At 35.6% G+C, this 24,148-nt stretch overlaps 1 protein-coding gene across 2 annotated transcripts; it reads left to right on the top strand.

The window, feature by feature from the left end:
- Positions 1–1,246: 1,246 nt before the first annotated feature.
- Positions 1,247–20,481, top strand: LOC122020864 (cycloartenol-C-24-methyltransferase 1-like). Of its 2 annotated transcripts, XM_042578892.1 has the most exons (13): positions 1,247–1,402; positions 2,073–2,172; positions 17,368–17,434; positions 17,716–17,789; positions 17,935–18,019; positions 18,113–18,168; positions 18,601–18,655; positions 19,212–19,259; positions 19,362–19,445; positions 19,530–19,730; positions 19,809–19,934; positions 20,018–20,115; positions 20,289–20,481. In XM_042578892.1, exons 2-13 carry the CDS (start codon positions 2,090–2,092, stop codon positions 20,347–20,349), a joined length of 1,038 nt encoding a protein of 345 aa, XP_042434826.1. In that variant the 5' UTR covers positions 1,247–1,402; positions 2,073–2,089; the 3' UTR covers positions 20,350–20,481. The 2 variants fall into 2 exon arrangements, with proteins under 2 accessions (XP_042434826.1, XP_042434828.1); XM_042578894.1 differs by lacking the exon at positions 2,073–2,172 and having other exon boundaries at positions 1,278–1,402.
- Positions 20,482–24,148: the final 3,667 nt, after the last annotated feature.

Raw genomic sequence — 24,148 nt, 5'->3', positions numbered from 1 at the left:
CCATCCAAGCGTGTATCGAAACACTTGTGCTCGTCCAGCCCTCGCTCGGCCGATCATATACTAGAAGTTTTCATAAGGTTGAACGCTTCTAATCTCGGTCAGACAGCGCCCGGTCGCCTGACCGGACGCCTGGAGAAAATCTTTCATTTGGTCGGTTATTACCCTACTAATCATACATTCACCTAGCTATGGGCCTCTCCTTTCTCTCTTAACCATGGCCTCCACATCGTTCGACAGGCCAGCTTATCATAACCCATATTATGCTCGAAGGTCACCTCCGCTCGGCACTTGACAGCCTAGCTTGCCCACCACCGGCAGTCTCCGAGAGGCCTCCGACAGTACGTCTCGACCCAAACTATAACCTATCGAAATGGTGAATCTAGAAAGAAATCACAATTAATTATGGACGGATCATGGCCACAATCCAATCGCAATTATAAGTGGTTCATCCCTAGTCCATTTTTTCGTGGACCGGGGATCTATCCTCCTTAATTAAAATAGAAGATTTTCAAAAGATTTGGATATGGGATGAGATCCTCTGGACCCGTACCCTTGGCCCGCTCCTGAATCAGGGGTCGTTCATTGGTGGGATTCCACCAATAAATGGAGTGATCCATTCCTAGACCGCACTTCCATCCCTGGACTGCACTTTGTAGTCCATCCCTGGACCACATTTTGCGGTCCAGAGAATCTACACTCATTCGGATATCAAGCCTCCTTTCATTTTAATTTTTCTCTTATTTATGATAATGTCTCACTCGCTTCCTCTTCCTCTTGACCATGACCCTTTCATGAAAATGACCTTTTGGACCATTTTCATTTCTCACTCGTCTTAATATATCTATTAATATTGTGTCTTTTTATTACTCATTTGTCTATTAAAGGTTTTAAAATATCTCCTAACATATAAAGTTAATATTAAAATGTCTTTTAAAAATGTTATTTTGTTATAAAAATACTTTCTCCATTAATAAATGGGTTATATGTAGATGAATAAAATATACATTTTGATGTTAGATAGAGAATATTTATGAGAAATTTAAAGAGATTTAATTTTATTACTTTCACTCTAATGGGAGAATAGGTTTACCTTAAAAGAGATTTAGCATTATTGATCGCACCCGGAAGACGAAATAATTATAAAATATTATCTCTATGCCACAATGAAGAATATATGATCATGCGTTATTTAATTTGTTTTAAAAAAAAATCTGAAAATGATAATTAAGATACTTTGTGATCCCACGTCACTTCTCGCTCGTTGCTGGGCACAGATCAGATGCGGACGACAGGCGTCCCAGCCCCGCACCTGGAACGCCTTCCTTCCTATATAGTATTACCACACCAGTGCTGCTGATCCTGTCTCGGCCTGCCTCTTTGCCACAAATCCCAGTTCGTCGAGGTGAGTTGCTTGCTCCTGCCTCTCGATCTGCATTTCTCTAGGATCCCTTGTCTTTCTTTTCTTTTTATTTGTTATCCCCACTCCTCAAGTTCGTCGTCACTGATGCCAAGGCCAACAAAGCGAGGTGACATTGGTAACAACAGTGGTATTTTTCTGGGACTATGGAACTCGATCGTTGTCGTTTCAACGATCTCTCTTCAGTTTGTGTAGTTTTTTCATTTTCTTTCGATCGCTTCGTCATGGCATCTTTTGTTTCCTGTGATATTCGTTCTCTCTGTAAATGCTTTTTTTCAAATAATTTTATATATGTTGGGAGATGTCATTTTTTAGTCTTATTTCTTAGAGAGAAAAAAAAGCCTTGATGATTAATTACGTCTTTGTATTTTTTTTTCGGAATGAAAAAGTAAATACTGATTCACCTTTACTCTTTTGCCATCTACATGGATCAGTTTGGCCGATTTTGTTGTTTCCTGCTTTTACAGCCTTCTTAGGATTTTTCTATTTTAGTATGACCCGCCCTTTTTCAAACTTTCTGATCTTTCCTGACCCTTTTAAAATTTGTTACCTGTTTCTCTCCATTGATCATATCCTCAAACTCGAGTTGTATTTCTGCCTTGGGTTTTGGTCATCTAAGTCCCTTTTTTGTTTATATTTTATTCGTATAACGCAGAGAAAACTGACTGGAAGATGTCAAACTCTGAGGTTTTGGATCTCGCTTTAAGAATTGGAGGCAACCTTAAGAAGAAAGATGTTCAATCTGCTGTTCAACAGTATATATTTCTCTCTTCATTTAATGCCTTGTGATTAGTATCGGTTCTTTCTTTAATTTAAGGGCACAATAATGACCATGTTGATCAAATAATTTTTTTCCTAACCACATGAATTATAAACCCTTATGAACTCAAGAACAAATAGGAAATCATGCACAAGGTCTACTTACATCAAAAAAATCATATAGCAGCAATTTAATTAAACTTAAATTAGAATAGACGAAGGTCAAAATAAAGATGACCTGAATGCAGTTGAATCATCATCGTCTCTAAATTGTCCACAAAATCCAAATCTTGTGGGAGAAAAAAAACGAGGAATAAATTTTCAACAGGAGTTAAGATGACGATATCTTAATCTCCTCACCAATTAGTAGCTAGGAAATTTGTCAGAATCCCTATCCCTATGAGAACCATGTCCTATATATAGTAGCAGACCTTATTCTATTAGCATCTCATAGATAATAATGAAATGAGTTAACGAGTTCTACACATATAAACTCACATCCAATAGTACAAACTTACAATAACCATTAATTATATCACTTAATGGGTTTGTTTCTTAATTGCATAAATCTGCATGCTTACAAATAACATGTAAGCCCACCAAATAGTGGGATAAAATCCAACAATCTTCTATTTGGGGTACATGTGATTGTTGGTGTAATCAACCTCTGGTCAAAATTGACTAGATTGATCAAGTTTGATGTGACTCAAGTTTAAGTTTCGATATTTGATTATGTTAGTTGACAAGAGCAAAGTCCAAGTGAGTCATAGTTGATCAAATACTTGGAGATCGAAAGTTCAACAAGGAGTTGACACAAGGTGTGTAATCCTGACATATTAAGGTTGATTAGATGTTAGGTAATAAGAAAATATCGATAGGTTAAGGTTGATATATAGGATATTATGCAATGATGCAATCCTGATAAGTCAAAGTTAATCGGATGTCCAACAACGATAAAGTTCCGATAGGTCAAAATTGATTGGATGCTAAATAACAATGAAATCTCAATATGTCAAGGTTGACTGAGTGCTAGGCAATGGGAAGTCTCAACTGGTCAAAATTGACAGAATGCTAAGCAAAAGAAGTCCTGGTAAATTAAGGTCAATCGAGTACTAGGTAAAATAAGAATATAGCTTTAGTAATGTTGAAACATGAGTATCAGTCGATTGATATAGTTTATCGATCAGCCAATCGACTCTAAATCCATAATTTGAGATATTTTCAGGGTTTGCTTGAGTAATAGTACTACAATAACTATGAATAGTAATTTGATACAGTGATTGTGAATAGAAATTTAATATAGTAGAGATCTACTCGAGTTTTCTCCTTTTACTAAAAAACTGATCCTTGACGTTCTTGGTTTCCCTTATCTTCCAACTTGCATGGACTTTTTCTTACTAAGAACCCGATCCTCGATCTTCTTAGATTTCTTCTTGCCAAGAATTCAGTCTTCGACTTTCTTGGACTTCTTTTATCCTGCACACTCGTAGCTCAAGTGAGATACAACTTATTAACCTAAACTTAAATAATTATCAATCATTAAAATTTCTTATCCGGAGCATGATTGCACCACAATATCCTTTCCATCAAGTATACAAATATAGCTTGAAGTGGACCTTCTGCTATTCAAGTATCTAACAAAATCGAATTCTGAATGTCCAATCACCTTCAGGTGATCGGACCTCTAAGATGTGAGCATGTGTTCTTTAGTTTTCTGTAAATATTGTATCACTCTTTTCATTCCTCTCCAATGCATCACTTCTAGGTTATTTAAATATGTTTCTAACATTTCCACTATATATGTTATATCCGAACACATACAAATTTGTACATACATGAGACTTCCTACAATTAACTCAAGGAAATTGTTACATCTCTTTTATTTTAAGTTTAAGTTGTGAATACTGTAGGACCGTTGGGCCGGCTAGAAGGGTTGGTAAATAACCTTTTAATTAAAAACAGACAACCCTTCCTCGAACGATTAAGCTAACACTTGTAAAATGAATTAAGCAGATAAATAAAAGCATAAAAGAAAAGACGAGGCACCAGATGTTTACTTGGTTACAACCGATGTGGTTGTTAATCCAAGGAAGATTAAGCTCAAAAACTCCTTCAGGCGGAGAAGCCTCTTACAGCGGTGAAAGCACAAAAACAGAAGCTAAATTAGAACAGTGAGTGCACAAGTGTTTGGAATGCTAATTACTAAGTTGATTTGAAGCTTCTGGATCAAGGCTATATTTATAGCCTTGGTCGGGGCGCCTGGAAGGGTTCCGGGCGCCCTGGGGGATAAAACTTATCCCCCAACGTTCAGATCGAGTCAAAACTCGATCTGGTCAAAATACTGGGTCCAGGCGCCCGGAAGGGTTCCGGGCGCCCTGGGCTGCTCCGGGCGCCCCGGAGCCCAAAGTCAACCAACGTTGACTTTTTCATCCGGGGACCACTGCTCCGGTTTGGTTCGACTCGGTCCGGGTCTTCTACTCCGGATCTGCTTGCTTGGGTAATCTCTGCTATCCGGAATAGGGCTAACCCGAACCCAAGTTCCGGTCTTCTCGAGCGGGCTTCCCTCCGGCTTCTCGTCCCTCGGAATCGCTGTGAGTTTCCTTCTCGTCCGCCGGCGTACTCATCCGCAGTCTTCGTCCCTCGGACGCACCGCGTGCCGTCCTTCTCGCTAGCTGCGTCTCTTGCTCCACGAGCAATCTTCCGCTCCGGCTTTCGTACCTCGGAACCACCGCACGCACTTAGACATCAGGTTAGAAACAGACAGGACCTAACTTAACTTGTTGGTCACACCAAAACCAATCTTGGGGTTCCAACAATCTCCCCCTTTTTGGTGTGATCAACCCAAGTTAAGCTAGGGAAAAAAAACATAAAACATAAACTAACTTATATTGCAATTAAGTGCAGTAAGATAGAGAAAAAAAAATTAAATTTCAACAGAAAATTTTAATTTTCAATTTTCTCTACCTCCCCCTAGACTTATACTTCTTCTTCTCCCCCTTTGATCACAATAAAATGGGGTTTAAAATTCTAAGGGTTTAAAGACTTAGAAAATTTTGAAAAGTTATCTGTTAAAATATTTCTAAGTCAACAATAGTTTTTTGAAAAGTTTTAAAAAAACTTTCTAAGCCTAAAAGACTTTTATGCAAGGAAATTTAAACATGTAAAAAATTTCTATGCATTTATTTATTTATTTAGTTCTTAATTCTATTTATCAGAAAGTTTTAAATTTTCATTTTAACTTATCATAATTTCTTAAATCAATCTTTAGATTTAACGCCACAAAGATTATACATGCAGAAATTTGTATCATGTTAATTTCTATTATTTTTTGAATTTCAATTTCACAGAAATATTCAGATGGCATAGATTTTAACTTGATAAAATTTTTTGACAATATAAAAAATTCTTTCGGCAATGTGCAAAATTCGTTTGAAGGAATATTTTGTAATTTGCAAGAATTTTTTAACAATAAGAGTTTGCAGGAATCTATTAATAATAGATTTCTTAATCTGAAAATTTTGTTTGATGAATCAATTTCTAATTCACAAAACTTTTTCAATAAAGTAATTTGTAATTCGAAATTTTTAGATCCGGAAAAAGTTTTCGATAATATTTTTAAGTTGCATAATTCTTTCGTAAAAATATTTTGTAATTTGCAACAATTATTCGACCGAAGATTTTCTAATTCGAACAGTTCTTTCGATAATTCAAATTTTGGTTCGCAAAAATCTTCAGGTAATTTGATTAATTGAATCAGTTGTTCAGAGGGTAGAGGTCATAGCTTACTTACCTTGTCGGCCGTTGGTTCTCCCCCTGTTGAATTAATTTCTTCCGAAGATTCTCCCCCTTCATCGATCTCGGGATGTACTTCGGTTGTTGGGGTTGTCTTGGTAATTTCTTCCGTCTCGGATTCTTCTGATGACGGCTCGATGTCTATTGAGGAGACGACTTCAACCGGTTCTTCGTAGAGCATTAAGAACTTTTCCCAAAGTTCTTTCGCGCTTTTGTACTCTCCGACTCTGTCGAAATCTTTAGTTGCTATTGCGCTTAGAATGTGAAACTCTGCCTGAGCATTCGCCATGGACTCTTCACGTTGCTTCTCATTCCAGAGGCGTATGCCGATTTTCTCTCCGTTCGTGTCTTTCGGTGCTTCATAACCTATTTTCATTATTAGAGAAATACCAATATCAGAGTTAAGAAATACCTTCATTTGTTGCTTCCATGAAGAAAGCTCCCCCTCGAATGCTGGTGGGTAGTCGCTAGCTCCGGCCATTGTTGCTTCAGACGACGGTTAGTCCTTCTGAGGCATCTCGGCTTTGATACCACTTGTAGGACCGTTGGGCCGGCTAGAAGGGTTGGTAAATAACCTGTTAATTAAAAACAGACAACCCTTTCTCGAACGATTAAGCTAACACTTGTAAAATGAATTAACAAGATAAATAAAAGCATAAAAGAAAAGACGAGGCACCAGATGTTTACTTGGTTACAACCGATGTGGTTGTTAATCCAAGGAAGATTAAGCTCAAAAACTCCTTCAGGCGGAGAAGCCTCTTACAGCGGTGAAAGCACAAAAACAGAAGCTAAATTAGAATAGTGAGTGCACAAGTGTTTGGAATGGTAATTACTGAGTTGATTTGAAGCTTCTGGATCAAGGCTTTATTTATAGCCTTGGTCGGGGCGCCTGGAAGGGTTCCGGGCGTCCTGGGGGGGGGGGGGGGGGGGGGGGAAAAACTTATCCCCCAACGTTCAGATCGAGTCAAAACTTGATCTGGTCAAAATACTGGGTTCGGGCGCCCGGAAGGGTTCCGGGTGCCCCGGACTGTTCCGGGCGCCCCGGAGCCCAAAGTCAACCAACATTGACTTTTTCATCCGGGGACCACTGCTCCGGTTTGGTTCGGCTCGGTCCGGGTCTTCTACTCCGGATCCGCTTGCTTGGGTGATCTCTGCTATCCGGAATAGGGCTCACCCGAACCCAAGTTCCGGTCTTCTCGAGCAGGCTTCCCTCCGGCTTCTCGTCCCTCGGAATCGCTGTAAGTTTCCTTCTCGTCCGCCAGCGTACTCATCCGCAGTCTTCGTCCCTCAGACGCACCGCGTGCCGTCCTTCTCGCTAGCTGCGTCTCTTGCTCCACGAGCAATCTTCCGCTCCGGCTTTCGTACCTCGGAACTACCGTGCGCACTTAGACATCAGGTTAGAAACAGACAGGACCTAACTTAACTTGTTGGTCACACCAAAACCAACCTTGGAGTTCCAACAAATACTGCTACAAACTGAATCTCTCACCTCTAAACACAAGTGTGTCATCAAGTGCCAATTTTGCATGTTTTATCATATAAGGATATTTTCAATATAGGTCTTTTGTAAAAGTCTAAGAATCACTCTTGATCAATTATGATATTTCTGTATGCCTAAAATAAAGAATATTTCACCCAGATCTTTTATTTCAAAATTACTTGATGGAAATGAATCGATTTCTTATAACAGACTTTTATTATTGCTTACTAGCAATATATCATCTATATATAGGACAAGTATAAAAAACTTGTTCTCATTAAACTTGACATATATATATATTGATCAATAGGTTCTCCTTAAAACCAAATGAAGTAGCCACCTGATTAAATTTTTGGTATCATTGGCGGGATGCCCGTTTTAACTATAAATAAACTTCTTTAATCTACATACTAGGTGTTTCAAGTCTTTAAACTTAAAGTTCTTCAATTGCACCATATATAAAGTCTCCTCAATGTCACTATTAAGTAATGCAATCTTACATCCATCTTGTGTACCTCCAAATTAAAATGAGCTACAAGTGTTATGGTTACCCTAAAGGAGGTTTTCGTTGAGACAGATGAGAAAGTCTTCTTGTAATAAATATCCTCGTTTTTTAGTGAATCATTTGGCAAAAAGGTAAGTCTTATACTTCTCGATATTGTCCAATGAATCTTGTTTGATTTTAATATTCATTTAAACCAATAGGTCATGCTCTTATAGGCAATTTGACAAGTTTCAAACGTCATTATCTGCCATTGATTTCAACTCCTCTTTCATGGCTTTGATCCACCTCTTGGGATTAAAGAATTATTAGGCTTCTTGGAATAATGTAGAATCACTTTCTAATTCTATATTAAAATCATGCTTTTAGAGATAACATAATCATAAAAAACCATGGATCTCCTTGCCCTAGTGGATCGCCTTAAAGACACTTGTGGTTGAAGTGGTTGAGATACTTATTCATTCATATGAGGCAATATCTCACCCTGAGTGAAAGATTCCTCCAATTATAATAGAGATAATACAAAAATATCTTGGTTCATTACTTCTACTGGACATGCAATATCGACAATGTGGGGTATAGATACCATACCTCTACTCATTGTACTAGTAGTAACCTCAATATGATATATACTCAATGCTTTCCTCCTCAGAAGATGTAACGCCTACCCTCCTAGTGCTCTCTAGGGTGAACGGTACTTATCTATGAACTTTACTTAACTAGTGTTGCTTACGCTAATGATAATAGTACATAAAATTTTCTAAACTTAAATGCAGAACTTTTCCACTAATTTGGTTCTTACGGTGAGCGACATCATAACATGCAGTTAAGTAGCATAAGTACTACTAGCTTCTTAATGCATTCTTACGAAACATGCAACACATAAAGGAACATAAATGATTCATTTCAACACTCAACTCATAATTCTAAAGTAGTTAAAGCATTTCTAACTATAATTGCATGCGAAAGATCATAATGAATTTTTTGCACTCTTTAAAACTAATCTACATACAATGTAACAAATAGTATACTTCATGTGCCCAAAAACATCCATCTCAGAAAAATATGGAATCATATTATCTAACAAGCATCCACCAAAACTAGTCTATTCAATCATTAATAACAAAAATACTATATGACACTCGACCAATGTAAAACTAACAATTTATGACATCCTCTTAACAATAATTAGAAAGTAAAATCTCTAAAATTTTAGTAGCAATTTAAAAAGAAATCTTAATATGCTCCCAACAAATTCCCAAGGTTTTTCATAATCCAGGCATCACACACATACCATCACACATCCCCTTGTCGCCTTCCTTCACTATTGTTTTCCTTTTCCTTTATCTGCAGTAAGAGGAAATGCAACTAGTAAGCAACAAGGCTTAATAAGTACTATCTAGCTCACAAAAATCTCGAAATATGCAAACATACTTTTAAAATATTTTTCATGCCAGAATGTTTACTATTACTTACACTGATAGTACAGATAAACATGCGTAAATATTTTTGTACTAATAGAGGAACTAAAACATGTTTAACTCAAGGCAACAAGCATATGCAAGCATTTAATTTTCTTAAACATAAACAAGCATTTAACTTTCTTAAACTTGTTTTTTCTTAACTTATCTTGAAACTTGGAAATTCTTTAAACTTGAAAACTTTGCTAAAGCATATACTTGAAAATAAACAGCTTCACTTGGAATCCCTAAGGCGTAAGTACCATCTTATGCGCGTTCCCTAATAGGTTGGGGTAGCGAGCCACCAATCCTAAAAGAGCAGACCTCGGTCTACCAGGGCCAAGACCTCGGAATTGGTCACCTGGATTTATTTACGACAACCTTGGAAGTCGGGTACTAGCCTTTCAAAGTAAAATATCTTAATTACTTATTCTTTAAATGCCTTGGCATTTTAACAAGCACCTTGTGTGCCAAAATCCCTAAAGTCTTGACTTTGGGATCTACTTAAGCCTTGGCCTTTTTCTTTCTTTTCTTTATCTTTCTTATACTTTTCTTAAACTCAAAATACTGATAGGGTATTTTTTCATATGCATCTATAAGTGAAACTAACTAGGTAACACACAATCATGCATAGAACACAAAAGAAATCTGCACATAAAATATTTCTACGATGAGAAATCAACGGAAAACATCTCTTACTGCAGGTGAGCAGTACTTACAGTATTATCTTGAACTTACTAACACGAAACCTCTATAGGATTCCGGTGAAACTTGAGATCCTCGCGCTTTGCTTACGTTCACGCGTTCCTCTCGTCGAGACTAGTCGGAAAATATCCAAAAGCTCCCTCGAAACTTGTCCTAGCCGACCACCACAAGAAGCCCTAGGCTTCTTTTGTTTTTCGCCCAAACCCAGGAGGAAATCGGTGCACAAAAGAAAGAGGAGGAATTAGGTCAAGAATCCCCTTATTTCACTTAAGTTCTTCTATTTATACCTAAGGGTATTTATTAACTTTTCTCTGCATAAAATTATTCTGCTCTCTTTTCTTTTAGTACACCCATGCTGGGGCACCTAGTTATCCTAACATGCTTAAGACTTTGTTTACTAAGAGGTTTTGGGGTCAAACCTCGGCTTAATAACTTTTTGCCGCAACTTTATTTCTTTTGGTAAAAATATCAAACGACCTCCGAAAATTCTATAAAAATACTCTAAAAATTTCTAAAAATCTCTAGAATATTTCTAAAGCATTCCTAAATATTTATAAGCACTTTTAGAACTCAGAACAAGGAAATTTGGGGTGTTACAGAAAATGCATCCCTAATCTTAATGCTTCCATTATGTTCGATAAATTTGACATTATCCATCTCGAAAAGGACCTATTTGAGGGGTCAAAAAATTTATAGTCCCTAACTTTTCAAAGTATCCTATAAAATTATAACTGGCCGTCTTTGAGTCTAGTTTCTTTTCATTAGGCCTATAAGACTAGCATTAGCTAGATAGGTCATACATGTAAATGTCTAATGCTATGCATTCTACTTGTCTACATCTCGTATGGGGTTTAGTCACTATCTTACTAGATACTCTATTAAGTATGTATATATACTGTAGTCTTGAGTATTTCACTCTATAAAGACTTCAATAAAGAATAAAAAATATCATACTTTTTATCATATCTTTTAGGATATGATTTCATTATTTATCTACACCATTCTAATTGGAAGTACAGGACATGATATACTAATGTAAGATCCCACACGTAATTCACAAACAATCCAAGATGTTGTTCACCTGAACTGTCATGCTGACCATAGTATTCACTACTATGATCGGATCTAACGCCCTAAATTTTCTTTCCTAGTTGATTTTCAACTTCGGTTTTAATAATTTTGAACATATTAAAAAGATTGCGACTTCTCATGAATAAGGTATAAATAGCCATATCATAAATAGTTTGTTTGTGAAACTAATAAAATATATGTGTCTGTTCCAAAATGCCTTAGGGAATAGTCCATAAATGTTCGTATGTGTTAGCTACTTTACTACATTGGTTGATAACTATATTTCTTTTATTTGTTGTCTTCCTCTTAACACACTCTATGTAGACATCAAAGTTTGACATGTCAAGGGAATTGAGAATTCTATATGACATTAATCTTTCTAGGAATCATTTGGATATATGTTCTAAACACCTATGTCACAAAATGAAAAAATTCTCATTAGTCAAATTACATTTTGTACATATGCTATGCATTATATTATTTTGTTGTGAGTTAAGGCGTTTAGTCGGTATAGCTTATCAATCAAGGAACTATTACTAATCAATACTAAGGGGACGTTTAGTTTAGGGTAATAGGAGTAGGGAATGGGAATGAGAATCATTGATTCCCATTGTTAATGTTTGGATTATAGGAATAGGAATACAAATAAGGGAATGAATCCTTGAAATTGGGTAATAACTCATTTCCATGTACCTCCCCTTCAATGAGCCATTACCCTATTTTCATCAATCAAAATATTCCCTTATTCCAAAAATACCCTTGACTTAAAATTAAAAATTTCTCCATTAATATCAAATATCAAAATATATTTATTTATTTATTTATTCTTTCATATCACTTATCTCTCCTTGTTCTCTCTCATCACAATTTCTCTCTCATCATAGTTTCTCTCTCATCATTTTATCACACACTTTCTCTCTCCTTAATCTCTCCTATCACACTCTCTTTCCTCTTTTTTTCTCATTACACTTTCTCTCTCATCATACTTTCTCTCTCCTCAATCTCTTCCATCGCACTCTCTTCCTTCTTTTTTTCCTCATCACACTTTCTCTCTCATCACACTTTCTCTCTCCTCAATCTCTCTTATCACACTCCCTCCTTTTTCCCTCAACACACTTTCTCTTTCATCATACTTTCTCTCTCCTCAATCTCTCCCATCATATTCACTGTTATCTTTTTCTCTCACCATACTTTCTCTCTCCTCAATCTCTCTCATCACACACTCTCTCCTCATTTTTTTCTCACTATATTTTCTCTCTCTTCATCCTCTCTCATCATACTTTCTCTCACATCATATTTTCTCTCATCATGCTCTCTCCAATCACACTCTCTTTTTTTATTTTCTCTCATCACACTTTCTCTCTCTTCATTCTTTCTTATCACACTTTCTCTCTCATAATATTTTCTCTCTCATCATTCTCTTTCATCATATTTTTCTCTCACATTCATCTTTCTCTCACATCTAATTTTTTTTTCTTATTTTCCTTTAAGGGTAAAAAAGGAAACTTTGATTTATTCCGATAGAAGATATACAACTAACCAAACATTATTTTTAAGAGTGATATCCATGCTCATACCCATTCTCATTCCACAATACAATGATTCCCATTCCGATTCCTATTCCTAGGGAAGAACCAAACGCCCCCTAAATTTAGGAAAATACAAAAAATTTCATTTCAAATTAACAAGAATAGCCTAATTTGTTCAAACAAGAAATAAAAATTAAGTTCCATATAAAAGACAGTATAACAAATATATTTTCCAAACCTAAAAGGATATTAGTTTCTAAATAAAGTCTAAATACACCTATTGACTTTACTTTAGCTTTCTTGTCATTCCCTGTATAGATATATATTTTACCATGAAGCGATAGTCAACTCCTGAGACAATCTTGTATAATGACATTTATGTGAGTAGTAGCACTAGTATGTATTCATCAAGTGTCAATAGGCACAATTGCTAGGTTGACTTTCAAACTAATAAAGTTTAGAAGTTTACCTTTCTTAGCACGCTAGTTGATATATTTGGGGCAGTCTTTCTTCAATGGCCTTTTTCTTATAGAAGAAACAATGAGATTCCTTATCTTATTTTCTTTACTTTTAATGACCAAAAACCCTAGAATCTACTATTTTTTTACCTTTTCCCTTAAAATTGGTCTTTTTTCATTTCTTTCTCAAACCTTGAGAAGTAGATGAGAAGTGATCACTCTCAAATGTCTCACACCTTAGTTTCTCCTCCTCTTGCAAAAATTGAGCAATAAACTCATTTAATGTTCATTGTTTCTTTTGAGTATTATAAGAAATCTTAAAAGGAATGAACCGTGCAGATAAAGACATTAAGATAAAGTGCACTAATATACTCTCATACATTTCAAGTTTTAGTATCTTTAGTCTTGCAATAAGATGAGACATCTCCATTATGTACTTATGCTTTCATTTCCATTATACCACATTGAGAAAGCTTTGATAACACCGTAGTTGTCTCAACTTTTTCATTTGAAGTGAAATGGTCTACAAGTTACTCCAAGAAATTCCTAGTATTCTCTCCTTCAGTTTTTAAGCCCCTTATACGTTTCGGAATTGAAATTTTCATGATACTTAGACTTATACAGTTAGATCGCTCCCACTTTTCAAATTCAATCCTCTACTCTGTAATGCTAACACTAGTAAGAGGTGCGGGACGATCATATCTCAATACATAGTTTAAGTCTATACAGTCAAATACTACAATTTTATTCGATAAAGTTTGATCCAGTAAGTATAGGAGTATTATTATTATTAGCAGTTACTGATTACACTAAACTAAAAGCGAAAATGCACCCTAAGCTCACGTTAATAGACAAGAACATAGATAAATAATTTATTGAATTATGGAATATAAAAGATGTGCATGAATGAGCTCTTTAATGAGATACCAAATACAAGATTATATTCCGTCTTTGGACAAAAATATAATTTGTTAGTGGTACTCTCTTATATAACTCAAAACCTTAGTTTACCACATAATGTGTCTTCCTTTGGGCTAACACATTATGTGCATAATTTACACTTTATATAAGTTATTTGAGTACATAACTCACAATGACCTTAATCAACCACATAATATGTCTTCTTTGGATTGACATATTATGTGCATGATTAAACAAAAAATTATTCCTTAGTTGTGAGCTACCCTTAAACATATATCTGGCTTAAAAGTAATATTCCTTTAGGTCAATTACTTTTAGCATATATATATGTCTATCGACACTAAATGTTCTAAACTTACCTATGGTATTTTCCTTTGGGTCGAGATATTAGTTCAATTCAATAACATGTGCATAGATATGTAGGATCGAAAAGAATTTAGATATCTCCATAATGGCATGATATTGTCCACTTTGGGCCTAAGCCCTCATGGTTTTGCTCTTGAGCTCTACCCAAAAGGCTTCATACCAATGGAGATATTTTTTCTCTTATAAACTCATGATCTTTCTCATGTGTTTTCAATGTGAGACTATATTTGCAACCTTGCAACCCCGCAACCCCAACAATCCCCCCCCCCTCTCAAACAAAGGACCACAGGACCACAGGCTTCCCACGTCCGATCCTCAACCTAGCAGGTCTTCCTGCCCCTTGGCCCACCCGACCTACTAGGACTTCCTTACCTAGCTGCAACTAGGACTTCCTGCCTGATGTCTGGTCCTCTTGATCCAAATATAGGAGCCTCCACTTTCTTTATTCGAGGTTAATATTGTACCCACATGGCTCAATCAGACCATAGCTCTTGTGCACAGTCGGCAGTTAAACCTTCTGGCAGTCCGGGCTCTGATACCAATTGTAGGATCGAAAAGAATTTAGATATCTCCACAATGACATGATATTGTTCACTTTGGGCCTAAGCCCTCATGGTTTTGTTTTTGGGTTCTACCCAAAAGGCGTCATACCAATGGAGATATTTTTTCTCTTATAAACCCATGATCTTTCCCATGTGTTTTCAATGTGGGACTATGTTTGTAACCTTACAACCCCAACAAAATAGACTCAAGAAAATCCTAAAAACTTAACCGAACCAGAATAATCAATTGATCAACCTTAATTGTTCATATTTATGCATAACATTAAATTGCTAATGAATGACAATTGATTGGCAACAACCAATTGAGAGCAACAATCGATTTGAAACCCTTCTGTTTGTTACCCGTGGGCGAACAATCTCCTGGTTCTTAATGGCAGTAGAGCACCCTAATGGCAATCGACTACCGAAGCCAGTCGAGTACCCCAGACAACTAAGAAGATTTCTATTTGCGACCAATGTGCAAACAGTCGTCTGACGCTTAACGACAGTCGACTCTTAAATGTTCTGTTTGTGACCTATGTGCGAACAGTAGACTGGTCCTTGATGCCTAGTCGACTAAGAAATATTTTATTCACAATTTATGGATCATCGATGGCAACTGATCGAATTCATCAGTCGAGTAATCCAAATTTATTAGGGTTTTAGCATCGATTTACACTAAAGTGGCGACGATTACCAAAAATCATCGTTGTTCTTCGCTAGTGTTCATGGAAAAATATGAAGAACTTGAAATCAATGAAATCCTTAGTTTTCTTCTCTATTTTTCTGATGAACAAGGATCATTTTACACCAATAGATCAAAATGTAGCAAACAAAAATCAAAATCAATGAAAACCTTACCTTTATCGCTATGAAATTGATGAAATGACCTATGGCTCTGATACCAACTGATAGAATAATTATTTTTCTAACCACATGAATTCTAGAACAATTATGAACTCAAGAGAAAATATGAAAATATTCACAAGATCTTGTTACATTGAAAATCATATATTGGTAATTTAACTAAACTCAAACTTAAACGGGAATAAAAGATGGCCAAAATAAAGATGACTCCTTGAATACAACGGAATTGCTATTATCTTTAATCGAAATCCAAATCTTATGGGAGAAGAAGAACAAGGGGCAAGCCTTCCATAGGAATTAGGGTGATGCTGTCGTAATCTCTTCACCAATGGATAGCAAAGAAATATGTCAAAATCCTTAACCCTACAGGGACTATGCCCTATAAATAACAACATATCCAATTTTATTATTATCTTATAGATAATAATGGAATTAGTTAATGGCATAATTCCGCATGCTTATAAATAACATATAAGCCCACCGAATAGTGGGATAAAATCCAACACATGTTTGATTTAATAACAGAGATATATATTTTAATCTCAACCTTCAAACATAAATGTATATTGTTTCTCAATTCATGTGTTGGTTTCTCCGTCAGCATGATTAATTAAATGAATAAATACTTCCACGATGATGCCTTCTCATCACTAGGTGCCCCAGAGCCATTATCTGCTGCATTGCTGCACGTGGGATTTTCTATTGTCACCATTTTATTGCTAATCAATCTATTATGACTTTTTTTAAAATCAATATCGTATATTTTCTCTTCTCTATATTTGAATTTCCCTTTATCCTGATCTATACTCCTAATGTCTTGCAATACACCAAACTAGCATTAGAAACACCATGTGGATGATTAATTTAGAAGATGAACATATAGTTGACCATTTTTAGCCAGAGGAAGAGTTGGAGTCTTGCTCCCAAGTTTGACTAAACTTGATGAATAAAACGGCTACTTTCATGTTATCCATATGATTCTTGTTAGCCATGATTCTATGAATCTAAGCAATGCCCCCTTTGACCACGGGAGGATATAATAATGGAATTAGCTTTCCATCTTTCAATTATTCCTATTCAAATAGACCCTTTTTTTAGGAACTTCAATTTTTTGAAAATTTTGGATCTATTTCCATCAAAGGTAAGTGCCAAGCAACATTAATCAACTCTCTGGATCACTTTGTAAGTGTTGGTTGATTGAATAAGCAGCGGTCTAGAATCATTATACTTAGCCTTTGCCATCCTTGTGTGTTTTTCTTGCAGCTAAAATTATTCCTTAAATTTAAAGCACACTTGGAGGAATTAGATGAGCTAATAAGTGTGCTATATGGATCTTGAGTTAATTTATTTTTATTTTATTTTATTTCCATGTTCACCACAGGATATTGTTTCAGCTATACTAGACTATTTTTTCTCAGTAGAATTCAATTTCGTTAATATCAAAATGTCAAAAACTTGAAATCCACTTGATATATTAATATAAATGCTTGATGGTTAGGTATGAAAATTACCATGCCTATTATGGAGGGGAAGAAGAACTAAGAAAAGCAAACTGCTCTGAGATGGTAGGTTTTATATATCAGTAAATTTAATTTGCCTTTTTATTTACATTTAGAATTTGTTACAATATTGAAAGTTGAGTGTCTTTTGGATATTAATTTGGTTGTTGGTTGAGAATTCAGGTGTTAACTTTGTGACTATTGCTGTTATCATTAATCATTTGTCTGGTAATCAAGTGTCGTATATTTGTTGGTGTTCCAAAATCAAACTTCTACAGTTGTAATAAATCCTCTTATTACATATTATCGGACAAATGATGTTGTGTATTTTCTTTTATAAATCTCAGGTACACAAGTACTATGATCTTGTCACTAGCTTCTATGAGTTTGGTTGGGGGGAATCATTTCACTTTGCTTCTAGGTATCAACTATTTATTATTGTCAATAATCCCTAAAACATCTTATGATGGTGGAGAAGGATTATAAAACTTGCCTAGAAACCCTTTTTATTCATGCTTTCTAGTCTTACCTCAAATTCTGATTTTTTTTAAGTTTTATATATGTAGATGGAAAGGAGAGTCTCTGCGCGAAAGCATTAAGAGGCACGAGCACTTCCTTGCGCTGCAATTGGCGTTGAAACCTGGGATGAAGGTATTAGTCTTTTGTACAATTACTGAATGTGATTGATTATTTCTGATGCTTACAACTTTATAGCCGCAATTATTGAATTCATTTGTGATTTAGGTCCTGGATGTAGGCTGCGGAATTGGTGGGCCTCTACGTGAGATTGCTAGATTCAGGTACGTGTTTACTTGCCATTGAATGTATCGTTACTATAAATGATGAAGATTCATAATCTCTATTTCATTTTGTTATTTTGGTATGAGCTGGGCAGTGAGTGAAGCATAGGAAAAGATGTGACCATCTTCCCTATGTTCTAGCTGGAATCAACGTCAACTTTGCCTTTCTATCATATATAATAGAAGACAAAGGCCCGTTGGCTTTCCACTATTACACCTATCATACACAATCAGACAAGGATATGCATATGAGAGAATCCAAATTATTAGATTTATGTCTTAACTATCTTTATTGCTTTAATCTAATTATAGTTAAAAGCTCAAAATAATGGGTATGTACTTGCATAGTGTTCTGTATGAATTTGTGACCGCGAGTTGATATTGTAGTACACAACATTTGCCAAAGTAGTTTAATGCATGTGAATTTTGCAGCTCAGCATCCATTACAGGGTTGAACAACAACGAGTTTCAGATCTCAAGAGGAATGGTAGGTGGACATGGTTTTCCCATAATTTGTGCACCTAATGAAGCTTGCAGAAGTCTTTTAGTTTGCATTCACATGATTAATATGATAGAATAAATTGGCACAAAATTTATGCATTCTATTCAAATTCTTAAGAAATTATAAACTGGATAGACAGAAAATTACGGAAGCGTACCAGAATCCATAGTATGCAATTGATTTTGGGCAAGATCTTCAATTTGTAGATCTTCCTTAGTATCTAGAAAGTTTTGTCGATGAGGAAACAAAACAAAAGCGTCATCTGCAAACTGGGACCATAACCCTTATTTATAGATGCCTAAGTTGCTTATTTCTAATTTGGCCCCTCAACAAATTAGAAATTGCACATGGTATCCACATTAATTTATTCATAACAATTAAATCCTTAAGTCATATTCCTTAATCATAAATTAGATCACATTAAACTATGACTTCTTTAATTGATGATATTAGACATTTATAATTACAATTATGGTTCCAAAATTCTAACATAATATTCATTTATCGCTTGGTTTTTCCTAACAAATATGTCATTCTACAGGAGCTCAACCGCTTAGCAGGATTAACTAAATCATGTGAATTTGTCAAGGTTTCTGCTATCCTTTAGTTATGCATTTTGGCATTTCAGATCTCTTTCAGAATAAAAATTTATTAGCTGAATGTGCTATTTATTGCTTCTTGGGAAGTGCAGGATGACTTCATGAAAATGTCATTTTCTGATGACACGTTTGATGCAGTCTATGCAATTGAAGCAACTTGCCATGCTCCAGATGTGGTATATATGTAGTTCTATCTACTTCTCTCATTTTTGCAGGCATTCTTATGACTTACGAATGGTTTTTCAATTTGATTTGACAAGGTTGGTTGCTACAAGGAGATCTACAGAGTGTTAAAGCCTGGTCAGTATTTTGCCCTAGATGAGTGGTGCTTGACTGACCATTACAATCCGAATAATGAAAGTCACAAAAAAGTCAAGGCTGAAATCGAGCTTGGAGCTGGACTTCCTGATATTAAAACTAATAGACAATGTCTTGATGCTTTGAAGCTTGTAGGGTTTGAGGTAAATAAAAAATGTGGCTTCTTATATCCGTATAACCCTATTGACCAACATTTGTGCACTCATCATGTTCCCTTTTAGGTCATATGGGAGAAGGATCTTGCATCCGATTCTCCTATACCTTGGTATTTGCCTCTGGATACAAGTCAATTTTCAATAACTAGCTTTCGTGCGACAGCTTTTGGCCGGTTTATTGTGAGAACTATGGTACAATATTTTCTATTTTCTAGGTTTAATTTGTTACATTTCAAGCTGTGTTTTATTATAGCAGGTGTCATCTTACTTTGCAGGTTAAGATATTGGAATTTGCCAGAATTGCCCCAGCAGGAAGCAACAGAGTTACATCATTTCTTGAAAAGGCAGCTGATGCGCTTAAGGAAGGTGGAAGGTAAATAAAATCTATCATGCTGGAAAATATATATTTTGCACACGATGAGTGGTGGAACTTAAACGTTATTTGACGTCAGTATAGTCAAAACTACTTATTATGTTATGCATTTCTTTTTGTGACAAATTATTAAATCTTATGCATTGACAATCTCTTTTGTTCGACTATTGCAGAATGGGGATCTTCACGCCAATTTACTTCTTTTTGGTGAGGAAGCCTCTTTTAGATCATTGAGAAAGACATAACTATGAAGCATGTAGTTTGTTAAGTGAGTTTATGGTTATGCTTCAGCATGTATTTTGTTAAGTGACTTTGTGGTTCTGCTCTAGCAATATGTATGTTAAGTGAGTTTCTGGTTCTGCTCTAGCATGCATTTTGTTAAGTGAGTTTCTGGTTCTGCTCTAGTATGTATTATGTTAAGTGAAGTTTTCATTCTGCTCTAGCGTTTGGAAAAAGTATTAGCAATGCAAGTCAGAACTTTTTAAGCTCTTAGAAACGTTTTGAAAATCTAGTGTAAAATTTCCTTCTGCTTTAGCGTTTGAAAGTTTCTGCTTGGTTTGTTTAATTTGGCAAACTTTGACTTTATCAAAGTCCTTTTTAGTTCGTCATGGACATGGAAGCCTTATGCTTGTGGGTGTTAGATAGGATGTTCATATTGCAAAATTTTGAGAATTGATGACGAGAACTATGCAATTCTTGAGCTCCCAACCGAGTTGAATTAGGATGTGATGTAACCAATGAAAGTAAGTTCTGTAGTACATTTTGATAAAATTAAAAGGGTTCTTTTTATTGGATTTTTTTATTTATTATTAAAACAACGCTTTCTATTCTATTTTTGGTTTAAAAATATCCTATCTGATGTTGCTGTAGGACTCATGAATAACAAGTGTTATAATATAAATAATTTTCTCTTATCAATATTAGTTAACACTATATTATTAATGTGAAATGATACTTGGCGCAACAACTCTCCGTGACAACTCTCTGCAATCCCGTTGGCAGCCCGCGTGGCCAACTCCACCTCAGCCTTCTCTCTCCACTTCGCAAATGAAATCCACTCGCGTCAACAGCAACTTCTTCTCCCCCGAAGCAACAACTTCTTCTCCCCCTCGCGATGCAGCAACTTTTTCTTCCCCTCCCTCCTAAAGCAGCAACTTCTCTCGCCCCTGTCATTCTCTCTTCTCCCTCTGCTGCAGTCCTCGGATCTCCGCTATAGTTCTCGGATCTCCCTCCCCTGCCATTTTCTCTTCTCCCTTCCCTGCCCTAATCCTCCTCCCAGCGAAATTAGTAGCATGCCCTAACTTCTTAGAAAGCGCCGCAACTGCTTTTCATTCCGTTCTCTTCCTCCTCCCTACAAGCCTCGTCCTCCTCCTCTCGGCGTTCTCGAAGAGAGAAACGTTCTTCCTCACTGTTCTCCCTCAGCAAGGCTCGTCTCCCTCAGCGTTTTCAAAGGATTCGAAGAAGCGCATCAAGTTATAGCAACAAGGAGCAGTGACTTTGAGTACTCTTTGAGGTAATCAACTTCTTCTTCTACATCTTTTTTTTCTTCAATTCGTGATAGCCCAATCCTAACTCATGCAAGCATGCTTCTTCTTCTTCTTCCCTCTCTCTTCCAAGGAATCGAAGAAGCACATCAAGTTATAGTAGCAAGGAGCTATGACTTTGAGTTTGAGTATTCTTTGAGGTAATGAACTTCTTCTTCTTCTTCTTCTTCTTTAATATTAAGGTTTGGTAGGTGGGATTGAAGTTCTTGAAGAACCTATCTTTTTTATCTAATCTTGTGTCTGTCTAATTAATCAATCTATATACTATTGTTTTCTAAGTTGTACCTCTTGCATAGAGTCTACCATGTTAAAGATGATCCCTCCTGTAAATTAAATTGATGAAGGGTCCTCTTGCATAGAGTCTACCATAATTTTAATATTTTTATTATTTTCACCACAGTATTATGTTTGTCACAGTATTATTTAAAAAAATATAAAAAAAGACCTTAATTTATTGTTTTATTCCTTTCATCTTTATTTAAGATACTCTTCTCTCACAAGATTGTTGGTCAATGCACAAATTGGTGTTGTTCAGATTAAAAAAAAGGAAAAACATGGCAGTCAGCTCTTCATCAGCATCATCTTTCACTCGACTGCGCATGAACGACGAGCAATGTGAAGCTCCCCACATATTATGTTATTGTCGGTTACGAGCTATTCTTCAGATATCATGGACGGAATCTAATCTAGGAAGACGATTTTTTTCATGTCCAAATTTTAAAGTAAGTTTTCATTATACCAACACGGTGCTGTGAGTTTCTTAATTATTGAGTTTTGATTAAGTTGATTTGAAATTCAGGAAAGGGGATGTGACTTCTTCTTATGGCATGACCCAGAACCATCAAAGAGAAGTAAGACAAGTATTAATGAGTTGAAGAGGAATAAAAAAAATTAAAATTACAAATTAGTAAATTAAAGAAATATACTAGTTACGACGGTGCAGTTGAATACAATGTTGTTTTGGATGATGGGAACAACAATCATGTAACTATGCAGCTTAGTGATCAAATATGTTCATTGAATAGAAAATTTAAAATAACTATCGTTATAGTTGTATGTACCTGGATTGTAATAATGAGAATGTGGTTGATGTAACTTATTTTGTGATGTAACTTGACATTTTGATGAAACTCTAAGTGATGTAACTTGTTTTGTTATGCAAAGTGAACTAGTTCTGTTCTTTCGAAACCTTTTCATTTGTTGAGAGGTTTGGAATTTAGGTAAAATTGTTATCTGAGAATCTTGCGAAACCTTCATGAATTCATGTTCGCTATTAATGTGTCTGCTAGTGTTTGCAATTTGAAACTATGAGCTTATAATTTATGCTCGCTTGTGAAATATTTTGGATTTGAGTTGATAATCTTTGTTATAATTTGATTACCAGTCAAGGATAAATTTATGAATTCAAAGTAGTACTAATCTAAACCATGAAAGATAAAGTCCTCAAATAACAAGTGAAATTTGAAGGTTAAATTTAATATGTTAAACATGATAATTCTTATCTATACCTTGAAAAAAGTGCAGGAGCATTATGCAAAACAGGGACTCAAGTATTCCACTTTTAAGTTTTCTAGGAGTTCACTAAAATTCTAAAACATCTTCTTTTAGGATTTTGACTTAAGTGAACAAAGGTGTGCAGGACCTGATATATCAGGCCCTACGTAAGGCCTGATTTATCAGGCCCTATGCGAGGCCTGATACGTAGGGCTTGAAATATCAGACACTGTGTGTGCAGAAGAAGTGTGCAGGGCCTGAAATATCAGGCCCTGCATAGGGCCTGATACGCAGGGCCTGAAATATTAGGCCCTGCGTGTGCAGAAGAAATGAATCAGGTTCAAACCGACTCAATTTGCTACTAGGCTTCAAGCTGAGCAAGGACCGCACATGCAAGGAAATGAATCAAATTCAAATAGAGTAAACTGAAAGGTATTATATAAATTGAAATAGCATTTTGATAATCAATACAGCTACAAGACAATTTGATTATCAAATGTGACTTGCTAACATTGATGTCTTCTTTTTTTTTCATCAATTTCATTTGTGATCTATCGTTTTCAAGGAAGAACTGGATCGATTTTAGCAACTATCTTCAAGCAATAGAAAAATGAGAGAAGAAAGTTACACAAATGGATTCTCAATCTGAACAATCGCAATCATGATTTCTGAATCTAATAAACATACAGATATCAGGCTATAACTTGAAATTGGCCACTGAAGAAGGTCTCAGTGAACTATGACATGGTGAAGTTTCTAAATTCATAGTCTTTATTTACTGATGCAATCCGAATAATTACAACAATCTGTGTCAGTGACATTGATAATTTCATGGCATTACCTAATACAATTACGAAAATTCTTTACTAAGCAATTTGCTAGCTTTATATAATGTATATCATGAGAACAGTTACATAGGTATACATAGCCAATAAGATGACACCAACAATATAAAATCACACAAGAACACGATATATGAACAACAACAATATGAA

The sequence above is a fragment of the Zingiber officinale genome, chromosome 9A (genome assembly GCF_018446385.1).
Source record: "Zingiber officinale cultivar Zhangliang chromosome 9A, Zo_v1.1, whole genome shotgun sequence".
Lineage (NCBI taxonomy): Eukaryota > Viridiplantae > Streptophyta > Magnoliopsida > Zingiberales > Zingiberaceae > Zingiber > Zingiber officinale.
Note: the sequence above shows the minus strand (reverse complement) of the source record. Positions and strands in the feature narration are given on the sequence as shown.

What these genes read in the sequence shown, in the direction of transcription:
- LOC122020864 (XM_042578892.1), top strand. Translation starts at nt 2,090, where the DNA reads ATGTCAAACTCTGAGGTTTTGGATCTCGCTTTAAGAATTGGAGGCAAC. An exon ending in TTCAGATCTCAAGAGGAATG is followed by an intron (nt 18,656 to 19,211) that starts GTAGGTGGACAT and finishes GTCATTCTACAG; the next exon opens with GAGCTCAACCGCTTAGCAGG. An exon ending in GCGCTTAAGGAAGGTGGAAG is followed by an intron (nt 20,116 to 20,288) that starts GTAAATAAAATC and finishes CGACTATTGCAG; the next exon opens with AATGGGGATCTTCACGCCAA.